Source organism: Lampris incognitus, chromosome 9 (assembly GCF_029633865.1).
Source record: "Lampris incognitus isolate fLamInc1 chromosome 9, fLamInc1.hap2, whole genome shotgun sequence".
Taxonomy (NCBI): Eukaryota; Metazoa; Chordata; class Actinopteri; order Lampriformes; family Lampridae; genus Lampris; species Lampris incognitus.
In genome coordinates, this window is record NC_079219.1 from 15690558 (window position 1) to 15711702 (window position 21145).

The 21145-nt window shown below is 44.9% G+C and overlaps 1 protein-coding gene across 3 annotated transcripts in view; it reads left to right on the plus strand.

Moving 5' to 3' along the window:
- Positions 1-5217: 5217 nt before the first annotated feature.
- Positions 5218-21145, plus strand: part of trak1a (trafficking protein, kinesin binding 1a) — a 60293-nt gene continuing 44365 nt past the window's right edge. The window contains exon 1 of one of the 3 annotated variants that reach the window (XM_056285621.1): positions 5218-5304. Coding sequence is in view for 2 of the 3 variants with exons in the window: in XM_056285619.1 (XP_056141594.1) it covers positions 19791-19806 (16 nt within the window). In the remaining variant the exon portion in view is untranslated. Of the gene's footprint in view, positions 5305-15724; positions 15889-19761; positions 19807-21145 lie in introns of those variants that run through there. The other 2 variants (XM_056285620.1, XM_056285619.1) reach the window with 2 other exon arrangements.

Here is a 21145-nt window from a genome sequence, read left to right on the forward strand (position 1 = left end):
GGCTGTCGTGACAGAGGAAGACGCAGAAGACAGGAAGAAATGGAAATGGATGATCTGCTGTGGCGACCCCTAACGGGAGCAGCCAAGAATAGTAGTAGTAGTAGACCCTTGAAGGGTCTCCAGCCATCAGGCCACTTGACCCTCAGGGTGTTTGAAGTTCAGAGCCAGGTAAGTGAGGCATGGTCGGTGCGGATGAGGAAGTGGCTGCTATGCAAATATGGTCGCAGAAGTGTTGTACTGCCAAAACCACTGCCAGCACCTCACGTTGGGTGACGCAGTAGCTTTTCTGCCCGACTCAGGGTGCGACTGAAGTAGGCCACGATTCGCTCCCCGTTTCTTCCCCGCTGGGAGAGGGCAGCTCCGACCCCCACATTACTGGCATCAGTGTCCACGATGAAGGATTGTTGGGTATCGGGGTAGGCCAGGACTGGGGCTTTGGTGAAAGCTGCCTTGAGTCGGATGAAGGCTGCAGCACGGGTGTCGTCCCAGTCAAATGCCCGGCCCTTGTCGGTCAAGCGGTGGAGTGTACTGCTGATAGTGGTGAAGTCCCGGACGAAACGGTGGTAGTATGAAGCCAGGCCCAGAAAACTTCTCAGCTCACCGATGTTAGCAGGGGTTGGCAAATCTCGGACGGCAACCGCCTTACCTGGGTCGGTAGCCACGCAATGCTCACTGACTACGTGGCCAGGGAACTTAGTCTCTCTCCATAGCAGTTGACACTTGACAGGGTTCAGCCACAGCCCGGCCCAACAGATGGCAGCGAGGATCTCACACAGGTTGGACAGGGCTCCATCAAAGTTGCTGGGAGGTTGTCGAGGTACATGATTTAATAGGTACACTACCGTTCAAAAGTTTGGGATCACCCAAACAATTTCGTGTTTTCCATGAAAAGTCACACTTATTCACCACCATATGTTGTGAAATGAATAGAAAATAGAGTCAAGACATTGACAAGGTTAGAAATAATGATTTTTATTTGAAATAAGATTTTTTTTACATCAAACTTTGCTTTCGTTAAAGAATCCTCCATTTGCAGCAATTACAGCATTGCAGACCTTTGGCATTCTAGCTGTTAATTTGTTGAGGTAATCTGGAGAAATTGCACCCCACGCTTCCAGAAGCAGCTCCCACAAGTTGGATTGGTTGGATGGGCACTTCTTTGAGCAGATTGAGTTTCTGGAGCATCACATTTGTGGGGTCAATTAAACGCTCAAAATGGCCAGAAAAAGAGAACTTTCATCTGAAACTCGACAGTCTATTCTTGTTCTTAGAAATGAAGGCTATTCCATGCGAGAAATTGCTAAGAAATTGAAGATTTCCTACACCGGTGTGTACTACTCCCTTCAGAGGACAGCACAAACAGGCTCTAACAGGTACTATTTAATGAAGATGCCAGTTGGGGACCTGTGAGGCGTCTGTTTCTCAAACTAGAGACTCTAATGTACTTATCTTCTTGCTCAGTTGTGCAACGTGGCCTCCCACTTCTTTTTCTACACTGGTTAGAGCCTGTTTGTGCTGTCCTCTGAAGGGAGTAGTACACACCGGTGTAGGAAATCTTCAATTTCTTAGCAATTTCTCGCATGGAATAGCCTTCATTTCTAAGAACAAGAATAGACTGTCGAGTTTCAGATGAAAGTTCTCTTTTTCTGGCCATTTTGAGCGTTTAATTGACCCCACAAATGTGATGCTCCAGAAACTCAATCTGCTCAAAGAAGTGCCCATCCAACCAATCCAACTTGTGGGAGCTTCTTCTGGAAGCGTGGGGTGCAATTTCTCCAGATTACCTCAACAAATTAACAGCTAGAATGCCAAAGGTCTGCAATGCTGTAATTGCTGCAAATGGAGGATTCTTTGACGAAAGCAAAGTTTGATGTAAAAAAAATCTTATTTCAAATACAAATCATTATTTCTAACCTTGTCAATGTCTTGACTCTATTTTCTATTCATTTCACAACATATGGTGGTGAATAAGTGTGACTTTTCATGGAAAACACAAAATTGTTTGGGTGATCCCAAACTTTTGAACGGTAGTGTACATGATTTAATGGCTCCATGGCACGTCCATCAACACCCTCTCTGTCAGCTGTTCGAATGTACATAGCTGGTGCATTACAGAGCCTGAACGGCATGATGCGGAACTGCTGCAGACCCTGCCTGATGGTGAAGGCGGTCTTCGGTCTCACGTTGGGGGGCAGCTCCCCCTGCCAGTAGCTGCTGCGTAGGACGAGGGAGCTGACTGTCGTCGATTCAAGGGAGTGGATAAGAGCCCTTTTTGGTGACAGCATTAAGGCGTCGATAGTCCACACAGAACTGCCAGCCACCATCCTACTCCCTCACCAAGACGACTGGAGCTGGCCATGGACTGTCGGAGGGCTCAGTCACCCCGGCAGCAGCAATCTCCCAGATTTTGTCCTCCGCCACCTGTCAGTTAGCAAGGGCCAACCGATTGGGCTGCTAAACACTTCCTCCTTTTCTAAACTTAGCTGTCTGAGTTTAGCTGTAAACCAGAGTTTGTCGTTGTTGTAACTAACCCTGATGTGTGATGGTACACAGCTGTCCTCACAAAAGCTGATGTGAGACGTCACAGCCTCAGTGTACTCATCCAGACTGTTGGTGATAGTCCTGCAAACATCCCAGTCAGTACAGTCCAAGCATGCGCGAAGATCCCCCATCGCTTAAGTGGTCCACTTCTTAGACGCCCTCGCACCAGGTTTAGAGAGTTTTAATTTCTGCCTGTATGCAGGAAACAGGTGGACCATGAAGTGGTCAGAGTGACCCAGTTCAGGCCCTATTGATTGTAGTGTTAACAGTGACCTCAAAAGTGTTCGCCTGCTGGTCGGGCATTTAATCAGTTGACGGTATTTAGGTTGTTCATGGCTGAGATTCCCTTTGTTAAAGTCGCTGAGGATAACAGCGAAAGAGTCCGGGGTTGTCCGCTCCAAACACTATCTGGTCGGCATGCATGCGCTGTGCCTCCTCCTGCACGTCGGCCTGCGGTGGAATGTAAACACCGGCCAGAATGAATGACGCAAACTTCACGGGGGGGTGGGGGGTGGAAGGGTTTACAGTTGATGAAAAAAAGTTTCCAGAACAGGAGAACAGTGCTGCAGCAGGACTGTGACATCTTCACACCAGCCACTGTTAATATAAAAACAATTACTTACACCTTTCGTTATGCCGGAGAGCTCAGTGTCACGAGCCGCTCCGAAGAGCTGGAAGCCTGCCAGCTGCAGGGCAGAGTCCGGTGTTGACCCACACAGCCATGTTTCCATGAAGCACAAAACACAAGATGGAAAATAAAGTCTTCCCCATCGGCAGATGAAGTTCGTCTATAGTAGTTTGTTGAACAGTGATCTTGTGCGCATGTTAGAGAGAAATAATCCCGAGCGCACCGTCCGCGTCTGCTGAGACGCACGAGCGCGCCAGCTCGTGTCCCTCCCCTTCGATGTTTCACCGTGTGAACAAAGGTGAGCGCACCTTTGACCAAAATGTCCAGCAGTTCCACCGATAGGATGGGAAAGTTGGGGAATAAACCCACAGAAGTTGTTTCCCTGATGTTCATAAGCTATTCTCTGGTGAAAGAGCTCCGGGGGTTGTAGCAAAACACCGAGTTTGCGAACAAAACAATGCGCGCCAACACACCGAGGCTGCCATCCGCTGCGCCATCTTGGTGTCTGTACCACGTATCTGTATTTATTTTAAACAATTTTAAGGTTAACAAAATAAAATCTCGCTTCTGACTTTTTTTATTAAAAAAAATAAATAGAAAATGAACTTTTAAAATTTTTTTTATCCAATGTTAGCCCCCCCCCGCATTGCGTACCTTGTGGGCCCCTCCGCTACGCCACTGGGTGGTGCCTGCACTGGTATTTTTGCGTATTGTGATGTCATTTCTTGGAGTCTCTTCAAATGCTTCACAACCCAAAAAATCTGCACAAGCTACGCTAAAAGGGTTGTGTAAGTCAGTCAATAAACCACAACCACTGATAAAAGTATTGGAATTGTATCATAAACACAAAAATTGGACGTTTTTTTTCCATCAAATTTTACTAAACAAACACACAAAGCATATTCATCCAAGACAACTCTGAATGTAAAAAATTGGTCAAAACATTTCTTAACACTCCATAATTTATTTGAGGTATGTTCATTATTTTTAGCTTTTGAAACGTGCTGGCTTTTATGGGCAGAGTGCAAAGGCGTTCTTGATAAGTTTCATCTTTAATAGAAATATTTCATCGGATCTCTGCGAGCCATCCGCAGGAGGTCCGTTTTCAAAGGGTTAATAGGCAAGTTTTGTCTGATCATCTTCTATTAAAGCAGTCTGCACACACTTGAGTATGCAAACCAGCCAGTCAGCACCGCAGCTGAGCGTGACACCATACCTATTAATACTGCAGGCCCTGAGAGAAGAGGGGGCCTGTCAAACATGTCGAAAACATGGGAACCGAATGAAGGAGTTACTTTCTAATGTTGCTGGCCTCTCCGGCTTAAAATGGGCATCTGTTTGTTTTAATGTTTTTATTTTCATCTACAAAATGTGTCTGCTCAGTGATAGATCCTTAATATATCTGACTTGAGTATGGCCAGAACTTTAAAGATGTTTTCTATTCCTTACACTATTAAGTATCAAGTGTGTACCGTTATAACTCAAGTTCATATGTTTTGCTTATCATTTCTACATTTTACATACAAAAATTATATTGTTTTTTTTTAACTATTGTCATTTCCATATTTTCTCATCAATTTCATGAAGTGTCTTACTATTCAAAAGTTTGGAATACAATTTTATTTTGTTAGCGATGAAAATGGATGCAGTCCCTTTTCTTACTTCCTCTTTATTCCCATCTTCTTCCAGGTATCCCTTAAGTCAACCCTGGCAGATTCTAGTCCTGATCCATGAGTGTTGCACTGGTTCCACACCCAGGCCTTCCCTCCAGTCCATTTGAATCCACGCCAGACTTTCGCCAGTCCAGTGCCCCTGTCCAGCCTCAGAACTTGAGTCCAGTCTAGTCCGGTCCAGTATATTCCAGTTTGGTCCAGTCCATGGCAGTTGATTCCACATGGCTGGTTGTGTCATAAATTGGTGATCCATCGGCGGCAAGCTGGACGCGAAGGCTCCTTCTCCCCATACCTTTTCCTGCTCCCCTGCCCCTCCCCCAAAACAATCCACCAAGCACACGCTTTCCGTTCCCAGTCCAGGGATCCAACTAGACACTGAGGAAGAAAAAGAAGAGGGGGAGGAGTATGTCTTTGAAGCCACGCCACCAGTGTTCAATTACAGGGATGCTGAGACCATCACTGGTAATGTTGGATGTGTGTGTGTGTGTGTTTGTGTGTGCATAAACATGGATAGTTAAAGCTACATTATTACATTTTTTAATTAAGTGTTCGTGAGTGTATACAGAACTAATTGCCTGGTGATTCAATACACTTATTAAATAGTTTCGCTGCTAGAGCTTCAAGTGGTCTACTGAGTTGGGGTGCGTTTGTAAATTCACCTTCAAGGGTATCAGGGTTCACTTCAGGGCTGGACTGGGATCAATACTAAAAAAAAAAGAAGCCTTGACTGGCCAACTGCCAAGTTATTTTTGAATGTTTTTTTTTAAATTTAATAAACTCGCCTTTAACCCAGACTTTAAAAGCCGACCAGTAAGCCAACCGGCAACTCTCCACAGTCTGCACAAAGCCAGGCTGAGCCTAAATGCAGATTGAATGTTGGGAATTTTTTTGTTCTTTACCACTGGAATATCCTCGTGTACTCTGTTAATCAGAAAAGAGAAGGGTTATCTGGGTAGCGTGGCAGTCTATTCCGTTGCCTACCAGCATAGGGCCCACCGGTTCGAATCCCTGTGTTACCTCCGGCTTGGTCGGGCGTTCCTAAGGACACAGTGTCTGCAGGTGGGAAGCCGGATGTGGGTATATGTCCTGGTCGCTGCACTAGCGCCTCCTCTGGTCAGTCGGGGCACCTGTTCAGGGGGGAGGGGGAACTGGGAGAAATAGCGTGATCCTCCCATGCGCTACGTCCCCCTGGCGAAACTCCTCACTGTCAGGTGAAAAGAAGTGGCTGGTGACTCTACATGTATCGGAGGAGGCATGTGGTAGTCAGCCCTCCCCGGATCGCCAGAGGGGGTGGAGCAGCAACCAGGATGGCTTGAAAGAGTGGGGTAATTGACCAAAAAAAATTTCCAATTTGGGAGAAAAAAGGGGGAAAAGTTTTGAAAAAAAATCAGAAAAGAGAATAAGTGAGAAACCATACAATGTGCGATTAAGGTCTTGAAAGGTTACACACCGTGTATAGCCCTGCGCTCCTGCACCGCTTTCGGCCAGCGTTCATGATCGGCCCCTCTGGTCTCTGCCAGTCGGGGCCTGGCGTACACTGTTTGAAAACTCAGCACGTTCCTGTTTGTAAATTCAGAGCACTGCACCCTGGGAGTGTTCAGATGGTACCGGTAAACTTTCGAGCATAAGAGACAGTTGATCTAAGTGTCAAAAACTTTCCCAAAATGGCTAAAGACAAAGTTATGGTGAAATGCGGCACTTATGGTTCATTTGCACAACCAGTGGACCCCCCCCCCTTTTTCTCCCCAATTGTATCTGGCCAATTACCCCACTCTTCCGAGCCATCCCGGTCGCTGCTCCACCCCCTCTGCCGATCTGGGGAGGGCTGCAGACTACCACATGCCCCCCCGATACATGTGGAGTCGCCTGCTGCTTCTTTTCACCTGACAGTGAGGAGTTTCGCCAGGAGGACGTAGCGCGTGGGAGGATCATGCTATTCCCCCCCAGTTCCACCTCCCCCCTGAACAGGTGCACCGACCGACCAGAGGAGGCGCTAGTGCAGCGACCAGGACATATACCCACATCCAGCTTCCCACCTGCAGACACGGTGTCCTTAGGGACACCCAAACAAGCCGGAGGTAACAGGGATTTGAACCGGCAAGCCCCGTGTTGGCAGGCAACAGAATAGACCTCTATGCTACCCGGACGCCCCCTAACCAGTGGATTTATGAACACTCCTTTGGTCTTTTGCATATTATGTATATTTACAGTTTTGTGATACTGTCATTAACAAACAAGGAGGGCCACTGCACACTGGGAAGGACAAACGCTCACGGGCTTCAGTAGTTATGTATAGGTTAACACATGGTAGTAGACAAAAAAGACGTTTCAGTGTCAAGCTTTCATCACTGTATGCCACTGCAGCCTCGTGATATTTACTGAAGCACCGAGGACGTACTGCTTGCAGCAAACAAGTTCCACTGCTTCACCAAACTTGTGTACTGTGGCTTTAATGATACTATAGAAATTTGGTGGTGCTGCATAATCTGCTTGGGCAGTGGCTTTCCTCAGGATCCCCCAGTACCGCCGGTTTTCTACTCTGCCGGTTAGTGAAATACATACAGCTGTTAGTTCAGGTTTAAGAACTGGCTGGTATACCTGATACAACAAGTGAATGGCAGAACATTAATCTTACAAGTCTGGAACCAAGATTTCATCCGTCAAGTCGTTTTTAGACCTTTGAAGAGGTTTGCCTGCATCATTTTGCAGCCATGTCTGATACGTTCTTCTGGAGGGCCGAGTGCTGAGCTGGGGAGGGTGGTGTGCATGTGTGTGTCTGTGTGTGTGTGTGTGTGTGTGTGTGTGTGTGTGTGTGTGTGTGTGTGTGTGTGATCACTCTGTGCATGCTATGTAGAGCTGTGAGAAACTGTTACGCTTTGTGACCCTTTTCTAATGTCACATCCTGTCACATGAACAATTCGTCTGTCCATATGCTCGTGAAAGAGAGAAGCGCTTGTATGGGAATGCATCTGTCCCTTCTGACTGTCATCCTCCCGCCCCCTTTTTTCCCCTCATTTCCCATATCCCCATGCTATTCCCTTTATCCTAGTGGGTGGAGAGTGATAGTGTAATGTCCACCGGCCAAAGTTTAGCTGTGCTGTGGCCTGCAGGGCTCAAAGCCAACATCTTCACTGTCTTCCACACCTGGGCGACCACAGTTTAACAGCTTGATCAGACATGTCCATTAAATATATAAAGAATTATAGCTATTTTCCCTTATGCGCAGTGGTGTTGCCTGTAATATCTATCATGCAGTGGGCCGAAATACATAGAGAAATTACAATAAAATAAAATACACAGACGAATTAGCAAAGTACAGACAAATCTCTCAAGTTTACTGAAACTTAAAAATTAACCGCAAAGGCAATGGGAGAGCTGAGACACAGAGGTAGCGTTGCAAACTGGGAGGTGTTCAGATGTGTCGCCTGCTCGTATATCTCTTACAGTGGTAAAGCCTTCCAAAAAAACACCAAAGCTGCACAGTGAGCGGTGTGATAAGAAGCTTAGGACCCTTAGGAACAGTAAGGAACAAGCTCATAGAAAGGGGAAACAGAGATTAATATGGCCCTGCCGGTGCCCAGTCCTGCAAGTCCACTAGCCTTTCCAAGTCTGTACGAGACCAGACTGAAGTGTGAGTTTACCAGCAATGAGTCAGACTCGCCATGTTGGCTGCTCCACATACTAAGAAACAACAGGAAAGGACCTTACCCAGGACACCCCTCCCTCACACTCACCAGGGTCCTCAGTTCCTTCTATTGTCATATAAGCCCCCCCCCAGTAGTCCTGAGATCTCAGATTAGCACCTGCCCCTCCCGTATCCCTGTCCCAGGTATTGTCACAGACGTGACTAGTCAAAGACTTTTTTTTCAGCACATCAAGGTAACTAGGGTCCGATGAATTCTCCCCCAGACCCCTCATACCCGTCAGAACACCTTGCTCCTGTGCTCAACAGCAACTAATATGGCTCCTTCACAATAAGCTTCTTTTTTATTTTTACACTCTTTCTTAAAACAAACTCCTGGAACCCTTTCCATTGCCCCGCCAAGTGTGTAGGCTAATGGATGACGTGGGCTCACACTTGGCCTTGAAACAGCGGTGTGACACCAGAATTCATTTCTTAGCTATAGAAAAACCCTGAATGTACTGTACATTCGCATGGTGAACTGATGAATCAGCGGTCCAAAGACCACCTCGCATGCTCCTTATTCTCTTGATGGCCTTTGTACCTCGATGTGTCTGTGTGTGTATATGCGCAGGAACTGCATGTTCTGAAGAACTCGTTTGTCTGTATCCCTCTACAACGAGATCCCGAAAACAATTTCCTGTCCTGCTTTTTATGTAATGGGCGATCAAGGGGATTCTCATTCTTAAGTGTGTTGTCAGTAACATGGAAAAACATTGCGTACCTTTGTCAGCATTATAAAACCTTATTATTGTTTCCACAAGACTAGCTTCTGGTTAAAGAATAGTGATGAATGTGTCAGTTGCTTCACTGTTCATATTGTTATGCTGACACTAAATTTCCATAAGCACACGTTGTAATTGTGATGTTCCCTGATTCAGCCGGTTGCATATAATAACATTTTGATGCCCAAAGGGTTTTTTTTTTAATTTGAAAACTGATGACTGCCTGTTGGACTGACAGTTTTGAAACCCAGCCTTGGTTATGATACCGGAAGTGTTTGGACACACTGATTTCAGTGTAGCAACTCTTTAATGGAAACATTTGGCGCTTCAGGTGAATGTCGTCACCTTCTTAGAATAATGGCCTAAGTCATATTTTCAAGTTAAAAAAAAAACAAAAAACAGAATAAACTGAAACAAATATAGAATATATGATATTTCTTAATCATTTCACACAAAAAGGTTATGACAATATATGACTATTGACATACAAATAACGCTGTCTGACAATTATGTTCTATATTTGTTTCAGTTTATTCTGTTTTTTGAAAAACTTGAAAATATGACTTAGGCCATTATTTTAAGAAGGTGACGATGTTGGAAGGTGAGGTTGTCGTATTATGGAGTCACGTGAGGTGACTTGTTAAAACTCAAGGGCAGTCAAGAGCAGGCCGATTGGGGAAGCAGTGTGTGTCAGTGCTGCCCCCTGCTGGCGTCTTTGTGTAACTACACTAAACCTAACCTTTTCATCAGTGGGTTTAAATTTAATCAACACTTCTTATAATGCACGTCATTATCTGTACGCTTTATCTCGCCTCGGCCATTTTTTTATCATGTGTAGAGAAGTAGGTGGGTTTTAACTGTAGTGCTAATTTCTATTTCACTTTTTTTTTCTCTGTATTTGCACCCACCAAACTTAACCCTTCTTTTCTGAGAGGGAGAGTTTGTGTGTGTGTGTGTGTATGTGTGTGTGTGTGTGTGTGTGTGTGTGTGTGTGTGTGTGTGTGTGTGTGTGTGTGTGTGTGTGTGTGTGTGTGTGTGTGTGTTAGGACTGTGGGCTGAGTGGAAGTGTGTGTTTCACGAATGAGCATGTGCATAATTTCACTATGTCTAGAGGATGAATGAATACAAAGAGTTGAATGGCAGTTTGTTGCCTCGGGCAGTGTTCCTCGGGGGCGAGATGGGGGTGGGGGTGGGTGGGGGGCATTATTTTTAACCAGCCAGCAGTGATATAAAGAGTTGAGCAACTGAAAAGTGTGGGAGTGTTGCTTAGGAGCGCGGCGGAGAGACAAACGGGCGGATGCAGGGAGAGAATTACAGGACATGGGTGGACAGAGAGAAACACACAAAGGCGGGGAGAGGAGGGCTTGAGCGTTAGGATGGGGATGAGTGGGAAAACTAAGGGGGATGACGAGAGATCGAAGGGCGGGAGATGGCGAGTGAAACAAAGACTTTTGGATGAGGGGGAGAGTTATGTAAGTGTAGGGACTGAGTAGAATCTAAATTTGCTGAGCACACTTGCTGACAACTGATCCAGCCACAGCGTGAGAAAACAGCCATTGTGTTTTCCAGTGGAGAGCTTGGTTCTCACCCACGTTCAGGATTATCCCTCAGTCCGCTACTGACACAGCCAAAGGAATGTGAGATAAGACAATACTTACACCGCTGTCCCCTCACAAAGTGTGCGTAACGGCAACGTGTGTGTGTGTGTGTGTGTGTGTGTTGAAAAACCTCCAGTTAGCAAAGTTTGAGTGTGCCGTGAAGAAAACTAGAATTGTATAAACTATGTTCATGCTGTTGGATTGTGACGGAACTGGATCCCTCTACATACATACATACATACATATGTGCATACATACATACATGCATAAATACATACATACATATGTGCATACATACATGCATGCTAGGGCTGGGCAATATATATATCCATATTGTGATATGGCATAACTGTTATCTTCTCCTGGTTTTATAGGCAGCATTACAGTAAAGTGATGTAATTTTTTTTAACTTACTGGACTGTTCTAGCTTTTCTATTATTTTCTTTTATCCACTTAAGTATTATCTAGGCATTACTGATGAACATTTCAAATAATCATCAGCAATGCCTATATAATAACAGTCAGATTTTTGATAAATAAATTCTTTACCAAAAATCTGAATGTGTAAATGTTTGGTGAAAGCACCAATAGTTATCCCCGCAATATCGATGTCGGGGTATTTGGTCCAAAAATATTGTGATATTTGATTCTGTCCATATCGCCAAGCCCTTACACACACACACACACACACACACACACACACACACACACACACACACACACACACACACACACACACACACACACACACACAGCAGTGTTGCCATGGATACATTGTTTTTGTTGACAGTCTGACTCATGACTATTTTAAGGTTTGAGGCGGACTGGCTGACAGGATGACTGAACAGCTCACAGCCCACAGGGACCATTTAGTGGGGCTGCATTGTATTTTGTGCTTAAATTGCTTTATTATATTATTATTGTATTCTGGGATCGGCTCCAGCATCCCCGCGACCCTGAGAGCAGGATAAGCGGTTTGGATAACGGCTGGATGGATGTGTTCTATTATTTTTCAGAATCATGAGCTTTGGTATCAGTGATATCAGGAATAACCTTTTTTCCCCAAAGTCAAAGTATGAGACTGTTTTGAATCATCCTTTGGTCCTCCATCCATGCATTATCCAAACCGCTTATCCTGCTGTCGGGATCACGGGGATGCTGGAGCCTATCCCAGTAGTCCCTGGGCGGCAGGCAGGGAGACACCCTGGACAGCCCGCTAGGCCATCACAGGGCTGGCTGACACACACACACACACACACACACACACACACACACACACACACACACACACACACACACACACACACACACACACACACACACCTTATTCACACAAATGCATATTAAACCTGGTTACTGTGTGCTAGGACTTTCACCATTAGGGTCACTGGTGAATTACAAGTTCAGAGAGTAGCCGGCCAACATCTGTTTGTCTGATGTTTTGTTTTTTTTGGTCTGATGTCTCTCGTGAGTCAGTAAATCCTGACATAACAGCAGTAGAACAGCACCCTGGACGGGCGGAGTAACGCGTTTACACATCTGATATGCGGTTGCGTGTCCTGTCATGTCCATCCCTTCGTTTTTACTTCTTGATTCATCCCCCTCTCGGTCTAACACCGGAGGTCAGGAGCTATTAGACCTCAGTTTCACACTTACAAGGCTGTGTTTTTCTCACCGCTCAAGCCAGTTTCCTTTTCCACCGGGAAAGAAAAACTCTTCTAAAATGCTCCGAGTTTTCTGCCTGTAGCGTTTGATTCATCCTATGATACAATATGGGTGTGTGGCAATGCTTTGCATCATGGCCAAGTCTGTGAATAGGCTTGATGAATTTTGTCAAATCCAGTTTTTTGCAGGATACCACTGACTCTGAGAGATGAAGTTAAAGATCTTATTTGTAATATTTCAGTTTTTTGAAGTGTAACATGAATACTAAATACTAAATATCAGCAGCTGAATTCAATTGTGTCATTTGAAACCAAGTAAATGACTCATGGCGCCCCACCCCACTGGATTTTTACACCCAGAAGCCCAGGAGCTGGGCCAGCTGAGTCGCTGCTCCTGCAGAGGAGATCACATCTATCTGGCACTGAAAAACACCAGATTTCGGCAAACGCGCTTTTGTATCCACAACCCTTCCATTCAAAACCTGCTTGTTTTGATTTGTCGCTGTTATTCACATCGCTGAACAGGAGAGGTCAAGATTTGAGCAGAATTACACACAACACTTGTAAATAGGCATGCATCATTTAGAATTAGTTTTTCTCTTTATATGTTTGAACCGTATTGAGTTGAAGGCTGCAGAACTGAACATAACACTTGCATCATAAATTCTTATCATACCTTGGAGCCCAAACAAATAAACCAAACTTTGTTCTTAGCATGTACATAGTCCAAATCCCAAACACATTAAATAACTAAAAGCTTCACTTGATTCTAAAACTAGATTATTAGATTATAATTCACATAGAATTCAAATATCAGATTTTCAGCATGTACTGAGGGCATTTACCTGCACAGCCTGAGCACAGGTGTATCTATCTATTTGTTCGTTTTCTCTAAAGGTCTCCAAATTGCAAACATGTAGCTGGCAGTTGTTGGAAAAAGTCCAAGTTGTCAGGGCCTTTAACCCTGTTATGTGCAGCTGTAGGCTGCCAATAGGTCAGTTTGCCTGAGAGCACGTCTACCATAAAAAGGTCACATTGATGACCTATATCTCAAGAAGAATCTTTCCCATCTTCAGTGACAAACACAGTGACATTACTAGTCATGGTAAAGGCCGAACAGATTTGACAGTATACATAAATGCTTATGTAGCGAATTCAGGGACAGCCCGGAATCCATTGCAGCTTGGAATCGAACTCGGATAGCCTGGACCACGGGCGACTGCGCTAACCAGTCAACTAAAGGGGCCGACCCGTTAGCCTAGCTAGCTAACTAGCTAGTTAGCCTATGGTGAGCGAGTCTAGTCATCCATGGTCGTTACACTACTCCCTCCTTCGGGAAGTGTGTCCCCGCACTTCAGCATATCAGCTCCCTCACATCTCTGGGTGCACGCCCTTCCGATGGCCTCACGGTCTCGCCATCCCACTTCTGACACCTATGTAGTGAATTCACCGCAGCCAGGAATCGAGCCCAGGTAGCCCAGACCACAGGCAACTGCGCTAACCAGGATAACTAAAGGGTCAACTAAAGAGTCCAACCCTTTAGTTAACTGGTTAGTGCAGTTGCCCGCGGTCCGGGCTACTCGGATTCGATTCCCGGCTGCCCCCGAGTTCACTACACTTGATAGACATACAGTACGTGTATCGGGAATACCTTCACATCACGGCGGGTAAAATTAAATGAGCAAACCATATTTTTTATCCGTACACAGGCCTTGGTATCGGTTACGACCAACCTCAATGTGTGTAAACACGCTGTAGATGTTGGGCTAATTCCATCTCCAGCACCCGGTGTCCATGATGATTGTTATAGAGCCATAGAGTTTGCAATCGCCTCAGATCCAATCTCGCTTTGACAGCAAAATGAAGAATATTTTCAACTATATCACCACTGAAATACATGCACCACAACATAAGGTGATCCACAAGGTACATGGAAGTCCGTCACATATGGACTATGGACAACCCTCCTTGGTAGTGATTCATATAGGCCTCTGCACTCGTAATGTGATCTGTGAGCACATGTGTCCTCTCCTTTATCCTCTATGAATTGTGGTTATACTTTGACTGAATTAAATTACACAGGCAAACACACACCTGCGTGCTCGCAAACACACTATACACATGCTACTTTTTTAAGGGTAGGGGAGATATTTGAACTCTTACATTGTGAGTTTTTAACTCGTATACTCAGGGGTGTGCGCCTTCACACAGACACACACACATAGACCTCCAAAGCTGCCAGTGATATTTAACCACCTTGACAAGGTCTCCTGTTTTATGTCTGACCATTTGTGACCAGCAGCAGCTTTCAACTACAGCTCGGTCTGATTCTCAACAGGCCTATAGGTGGCGGATGGCGGGGAAAAAGGGAAGCTTCTACTGTGGCCAGCTTGGGATAGGCAGCACCATCCATTAAACACCAGTTTATTGGTATGGGTTTAAAAACCCATGTCTAAGTTGTTCTCAAGCTAGTTCCTGTGTTAGTGTCGTGTGTGCAAAAACACAGTCCTTTCTGCACAACAGATACAGGATAAAGCTCCAGGTGAACGCTATGATCTCTGTTGTGTTCATCGTTTACAGTAAACCAGCGTCAGTCATGAACAGACGGTCTAGATGAAGGGAAGGAGATGTTAAAGGCACTAAGCCTCCGGTAGGAACGTTGTGCTTGTTTAGTGATGAAGAGCTTGTGCAAACATTAAAAAAAAAAAGCAGCTGAAATGCCTCTGAGCCAACAGCTCGCTATGTTTAGCATGAAGGGGGAGAGACAAGGAGGTAGACATGCTGGTTACAGAGAGAGGAGAGGGTGGCGAGGATAAAAGCTGAAGGAATAGAGAGAGAGAGAGAGAGAGAGAGAGAGAGAGAGAGAGAGAGAGAGAGAGAGAGAGAGAGAGAGAGAGAACATAAAGTTAGGTACAGCTGGTAGTAGGCTGAGGAGACGTCCAGCTGGGGTCGGTGGGAAGAGGAAGAGGGGCGGTCCGTATGGCTGTCGTCATTGGCATGTCAGGCATGACGAACCAGTTTGGCCTGGGTCTCTTCTTCTCCTTCTTCGCTCCTCTCTTCTCCCCTCCCTCTCTCTCTCTCTCTCTCTCTCTCACTCTCTCTAACTTGTGGCACTGTGTCTCACACTTTTAGTACTTGGTCTCTTCCTCTACACTCTCTCTCTCTCTCTCTCTCTCTCCCTCCCTCCCTCTTTCTAACTTGTGGCACTGTGTCTGTCTCACACGTTCAGTACGTGGTCTCTCCCTCTACTCCCTCTTCTCTTGCCCTCGCTCCCTCTACTGTGTGTCGTTCCTTGCGGCGTTGTCCTGCCCTGGAGTGGCGGAAAATGTGATTCGAGGGAAGGAGGGTCGTGGATTTTCAGGCCACAGGCACCATGAGTGAGTATGCCGGATACGGTGCAGCTGCCTGTCACTTTGAGCTGTTCTTCAGTCAGTTTTATGTCTCCTCTGGCTAACATCTGAGTAACGTATAATAACTCTTGTGTGTCATCGGGCTCTCCGTCTCTCTCTGCTGCTGTGTCTTTGTCCTTTCCTCTCTTTCTGTCCAACGAGTCACCCGGTCCCTTCCTCTCCTTTGTCAGAAATGGCCTAACTTAGCTGTTTATTTGTGAGGGTTGGTTGCAGTGATGGAAACAGGGAAATTGTGTCTTCATGCTATAGCCTGTATATGCTTAGAAAACACGTGACAAAAGCTCACACGTTTCGAGAAATCGCGGGAGATGTCTGAAACACAACTAAAACAAATGTTGGGCTGAATCGCTCTTTTAAGTTTTTTTTCTGCAAGGAAGGTTGATTGTGAAACACTGTTTTGCAAATATGACTAGTTTACAGGGGGCAGCTAGGCTGGACCCAGCTGGTATTACACATGAATTTCAACTTAAATGGTTTGTAATGTTTTTTAAGGGTGTCTCAGTATGTAAGCGAAGGTATAAACTATGCAAAGCCAGCGTACGGGCTTTGGTGTGCTCCATTCAATTGATCGGCTTTTTGGTCTCGACTCAGCGTCTTGGCTTCGGTACGGTAAAAATAGCTGCTTTTTTCTGTCTTTTTTTTTTTTTTTGCTGGCTTGTTAAGTTGAAACTTGCATTTTTGCTTGATCTTCCGTTTTAACAGTAACCAGACTCGGCATGTACAGTGCTGTTGTGTGTCTGCTGGATCTGCCAACTGTTTCCACTGCTTGCAGATTTCCTTGGGTTCCAGTTTATAGCCCGTCTGTATGTCTAAATCCAAGTATGCGTCTGTCTGTCTGTCTGTGTGAGTTTGCGTGTTAACTGCTTAAATTGACAGCGAGGCCCACTAGCTGCCCAACCATAAAGTTTGATCTTGAACTTTCCTCCTCAGCTGCCGGTATGTTCCAGGAACCTGTTCTTTATGCTTGTCATTTGTGCAGGGTAGACTGGCAGGGGGCTGGTGGTCTATAATTACATTTGAACTTGAACTTCTGATGACTTTAAACATTTACTGGCATCGCGGCTGGCTTTGTGATTGCCGTGATCAGTTTGAAGCTCTGATGACTGTTTGACTTTTTTATTATTTACTATTTTATTATTATCATTATTATTTTTTATTTTTTTTATTTTACCGGGCATGATGGAGAAAAGCAGGGAGAAAGAGGAGACATGTGACTTCAGTCTTGTCAGCTTGTCAGTTGTGTTGAGTGGCTCTGAGCCACTTGCCTTTTATTATAAACAGCACTTTTGGCCTTTAAACACAGTTCATTTAGGTTTAATAAAACACACTTGTAGAGCAGTCAGAAACAGAAATGCACCACTTCACTTCCCAGTGTGGGATATTTGACTGAAACCTCAGGAGAATGGGTTGTTATTGTTGTTGTTGCTCTCCTTCTTCCTCTTCTCCTTCTTCCTCTCTGCCTCCTCCTCCTTCTTCTCCTCCTCCATCTTCTTCTCCTTCATCATCATACATAAAATACAAGGTCCCTTGGCTTTTGGAGAAGAATAAGTTATATTGTAGTAGTCATTTTTTGTCCATTGGAGCCAACATTTCAGGTGTGTTTTGTTTCGTACCGTGTTTGTGGTGTATTGGATTACTTCAGATCAGTACACAAATGCTGGTGCTATTATTGTCCTATCTGGGTTGTAGTGCTTGTTGTGAGGCCCTTGGCATGTTGGCCATATTTTAAATCACTACAGCTAGGTTTTATCGCCAACAGTTTTTTTTCCACTGCTCTCACTCTACAGTGATAAGAATTTTTTATCTGCCTGGATTTTGTCTCAGTCTTGTGCATACAATTAGTCTGCAACAACCGGTAGTATTATTTGACCTTCAGACAGAGTCCCGAGCTGCAGCCTGGCATTCGTTTCTAAATACAACAGCACCTAAAAGGATCCAACAGGCTTCAAACAGTAATGGCCAAATTGTTCATTTGCTCATAATTGTTTCTGGCTCAGAAATGCAGCTGAAAACAAAGCCTCGGTCCAACTTCACTTTCCATAAGAATTATCTCACCCAGGTCCAGTTGGAGTGTGTCTGGCTTCAGGTTGTGTTGGCCTCAACATTACAGGCCAGACTGAGAAGATGCAGTCTAGAGAATATCATGAACTGGTTTATATCATGTCAGTGCTACAAGGTAACGGCTGTTGTATTTGGAGAGACCTTTCGGACAGGTCGCTTTTGTGGCTTTGCAGAGAGTCTCTTATGGTTAGATAGTCTACATCAACTGAGTTGTCTATATCACCTCTACGTCTTCCATAATGAATTTACAAAGCTACCAAGCAGCCTTTCATATGTCTTATTCTGAAAACTCCAGAATGTGTGGAGGGTCTTCTTTTCTTTTTTTAGGGGGGAATTTTTCCCCTTTTTTCTTCCCAATTGTACTTGGCCAATTACCCCACTCTTCCAAGCCGTCCCGGTCACTGCTCCACCCCCTCTGCCGATCCGGGGAGAGCTGCAGACTACCACATGCCTCCTCCCATACACGTGGAGTCACCTGCCGCTTCTTTTCACCTGACAGTGAGGAGTTTCGCCAGGGGGACGTAGCACGTGGGAGGATCCCCCCCGAATAGGCGCCCTGACCAACCAGAGGAGGCGCTAGTGCAGCGACCAGGACACATACCCACATTCAGCTTCCCATCGGCAGAGACACGGCCATAGGGACGCCCGACCGAGCCGGAGGTAACACGGGGATTCGAACTGGCGATCCCCGTGTTGGTAGGCAATGGAATAAACCGCCACACTACCCGGACGCCTGTCATATCTCTTTTTCTGGGGGGGGGATCCTTCGTTTTTTTAAGTGACACTTTTGCCAGACAGGAAACTTGATTTCATAATCTTCATAATCACATTCAACAATCTTGCACCATAATGTTTGGGGCGAGGCTTTAAAAGGATCTGGATTAATAACCCCCTGGCTGATGTCTCATCGTGAACACCAACACGATGCAGTGTTTAATACAAACCTGTGAAAGACTGACAAGAAAAGGCGCGGCAAAAAGATTCACAGATAAAAAAAAAAAAAACTGTTGGAAAAAAGTCTGGGTAGCAAGTTGTTTTATACCTTGTCTGGTGAAGAGGACGTTTCTTAAAAACAAACAAGTCAGAGAGCTGTTTAATTCAGGCAAATACAACCGTGGCACTGTATAGATAAATATGACCGAGTTCTGGGGAGAAGAGTTTTGATGTACAGGAAGTGACATTACTCTTAAAGTGTCAATTCAAGAATTAGTCCCTATACTCCAAACAGTATTAATATTCTGTATAGCTGCAGTGTGTGTGTGTGTGTGTGTGCGTGTTTTCCTGGCTCTGCACAGTCAGTCATTTTGTCTGGATTAGAGCACTGTGAGAGACAGCATTGTTAGAGGGGGGGGGGGGAGACAGATGGACCAACAGACAGGCAGAAACAGAAAGAGAAACAAAGAGCATACACATTTAACATCACCGTCTCTTTTTGTGTGCATGTATGTGTGTGCTAACGCTGTCCGACCAAGAAACATCTTTCTGCAGCCTTTGCAGCATGTCAGCAGCGTCCTACATGATAACTCGCCTCTTTCAAACTCGCCGAAAGTGTCGACCTGACTAGAATGAGCTGGAAGTAGCAACTTTTTTTTTTTTAGACTGAGTTTTCACTTTCGAATTACTTCGTGTTAGCCTGCCAGCAACTCTCCAGCTCGTGTCCAAAAAAATACTGTGCGGACAGACAGGATCCGAAGCCAGACGGACTACAGGAGGATCGTTGGTGTTATACTGGTGAAATATGGACCAAAATGTGCTAAAAAGAACTGTTGAATAGGCCGCTTAACGGATGTGTGGACAGAGATGAGCTCATGGCCGAAAGCCTGGGTAAGATGACTTCATTTTCCATCCACAGCAACACATTATTCATGGATCAGCAGGCTCAGCTTGGTGGTTTTCAGGGGAATGCTCTTGTCCAATCGCTGAACTTTTTTTTCTTTTTTTTGGACAAGCGTACATTACATTACATTACAGCCATTTAGCCGACGCTTTTATCCAAAGCGACTTACAATAAGTGCATTTAACGTAGGAAATCAGGAGAACTACTAGTCATCAGAGGTCATAAGTGCATCTAAACAAGCATCTAAGAGCAAAACCAGTGCTAAAGTAAAAGTGCAAGAAAGAGATTTTTAGGTTATAAACTGTCTGATCTACATTTCTCCTGCCATTTGTAGCATATAGATTCAGTGTCAGTGATTTTAAACCCGAAGATGCACTGCATAATTTAAATACTCTGGGCGAACTAGTTGTCTTTGAGCATATTCTGAATGTTACTTTGCTCAGTTCTGCACTCTTGTCTCGAGTGTGTCCCCCCTGTAACTGCTCAAGTGTGTCCTCCATTATCTGCTTGAGTAAGCTTCATGTCGACATAAGAAAAGCAAGGTGAAGTGAGTTGGGACTACCGTTTACAGTGAAACAGTTACTCTGGGGCGTGCCTCACACATCTCACACGGTTGTTTTATCATACTTGATAGATTGATTGATTGATTGATTGATATTTAAACAACAGATTAAGAATGAGGTGATGGTGTTACAATGCCAAGTTCATGTGAGTATTCTTGGTGCCGAGTTTTGAAGAAGCATGGTGCCACATGATGGAGCCACATGTTCTCTCTTGTTCATATTCACGCTAATGCATTATTGCAAGCAAGTAACACAACATGTCACACAACATGCCCAATTGGACTCGCATTTCATTCAGATTGTTAAATTGTTGTGTTTCAATTGCAAATAGTGAATGTGGAAACAACCCTGTTTCAAATTAGCATTTGAGTAATTTCAGCTGAGGAAGTAAAATGACTCAAATGAACTTAAGCTCCAAGTTTGCATGCATTAAAATGTTAATGTGTCATGAAGAGGGGCTGGGTAAGTTTCTGCATACGCCACCAGAGGTCCTCCTACACCTTCAGCTGCAGCAGTCTGCAGACAGTTTAAAATGTGGGGAAACCAACATGTTTTTGGATGCTTTTCAAAAGAAGCAGTATTTCCACATTTTTTGAAAATAACCAATACTATCATTTATATCGCCATCTAGTTGTCAAATCTGACTTAACTTTAGTCATATCAACAAATATTCGGTCAAACCGTGATTAGAAAGCAACATTTTGAGGATGTTGTAGATGAGAATTAGTTGCATCAGTTGTCTGAAAAGCTGTTTCCACTGCAC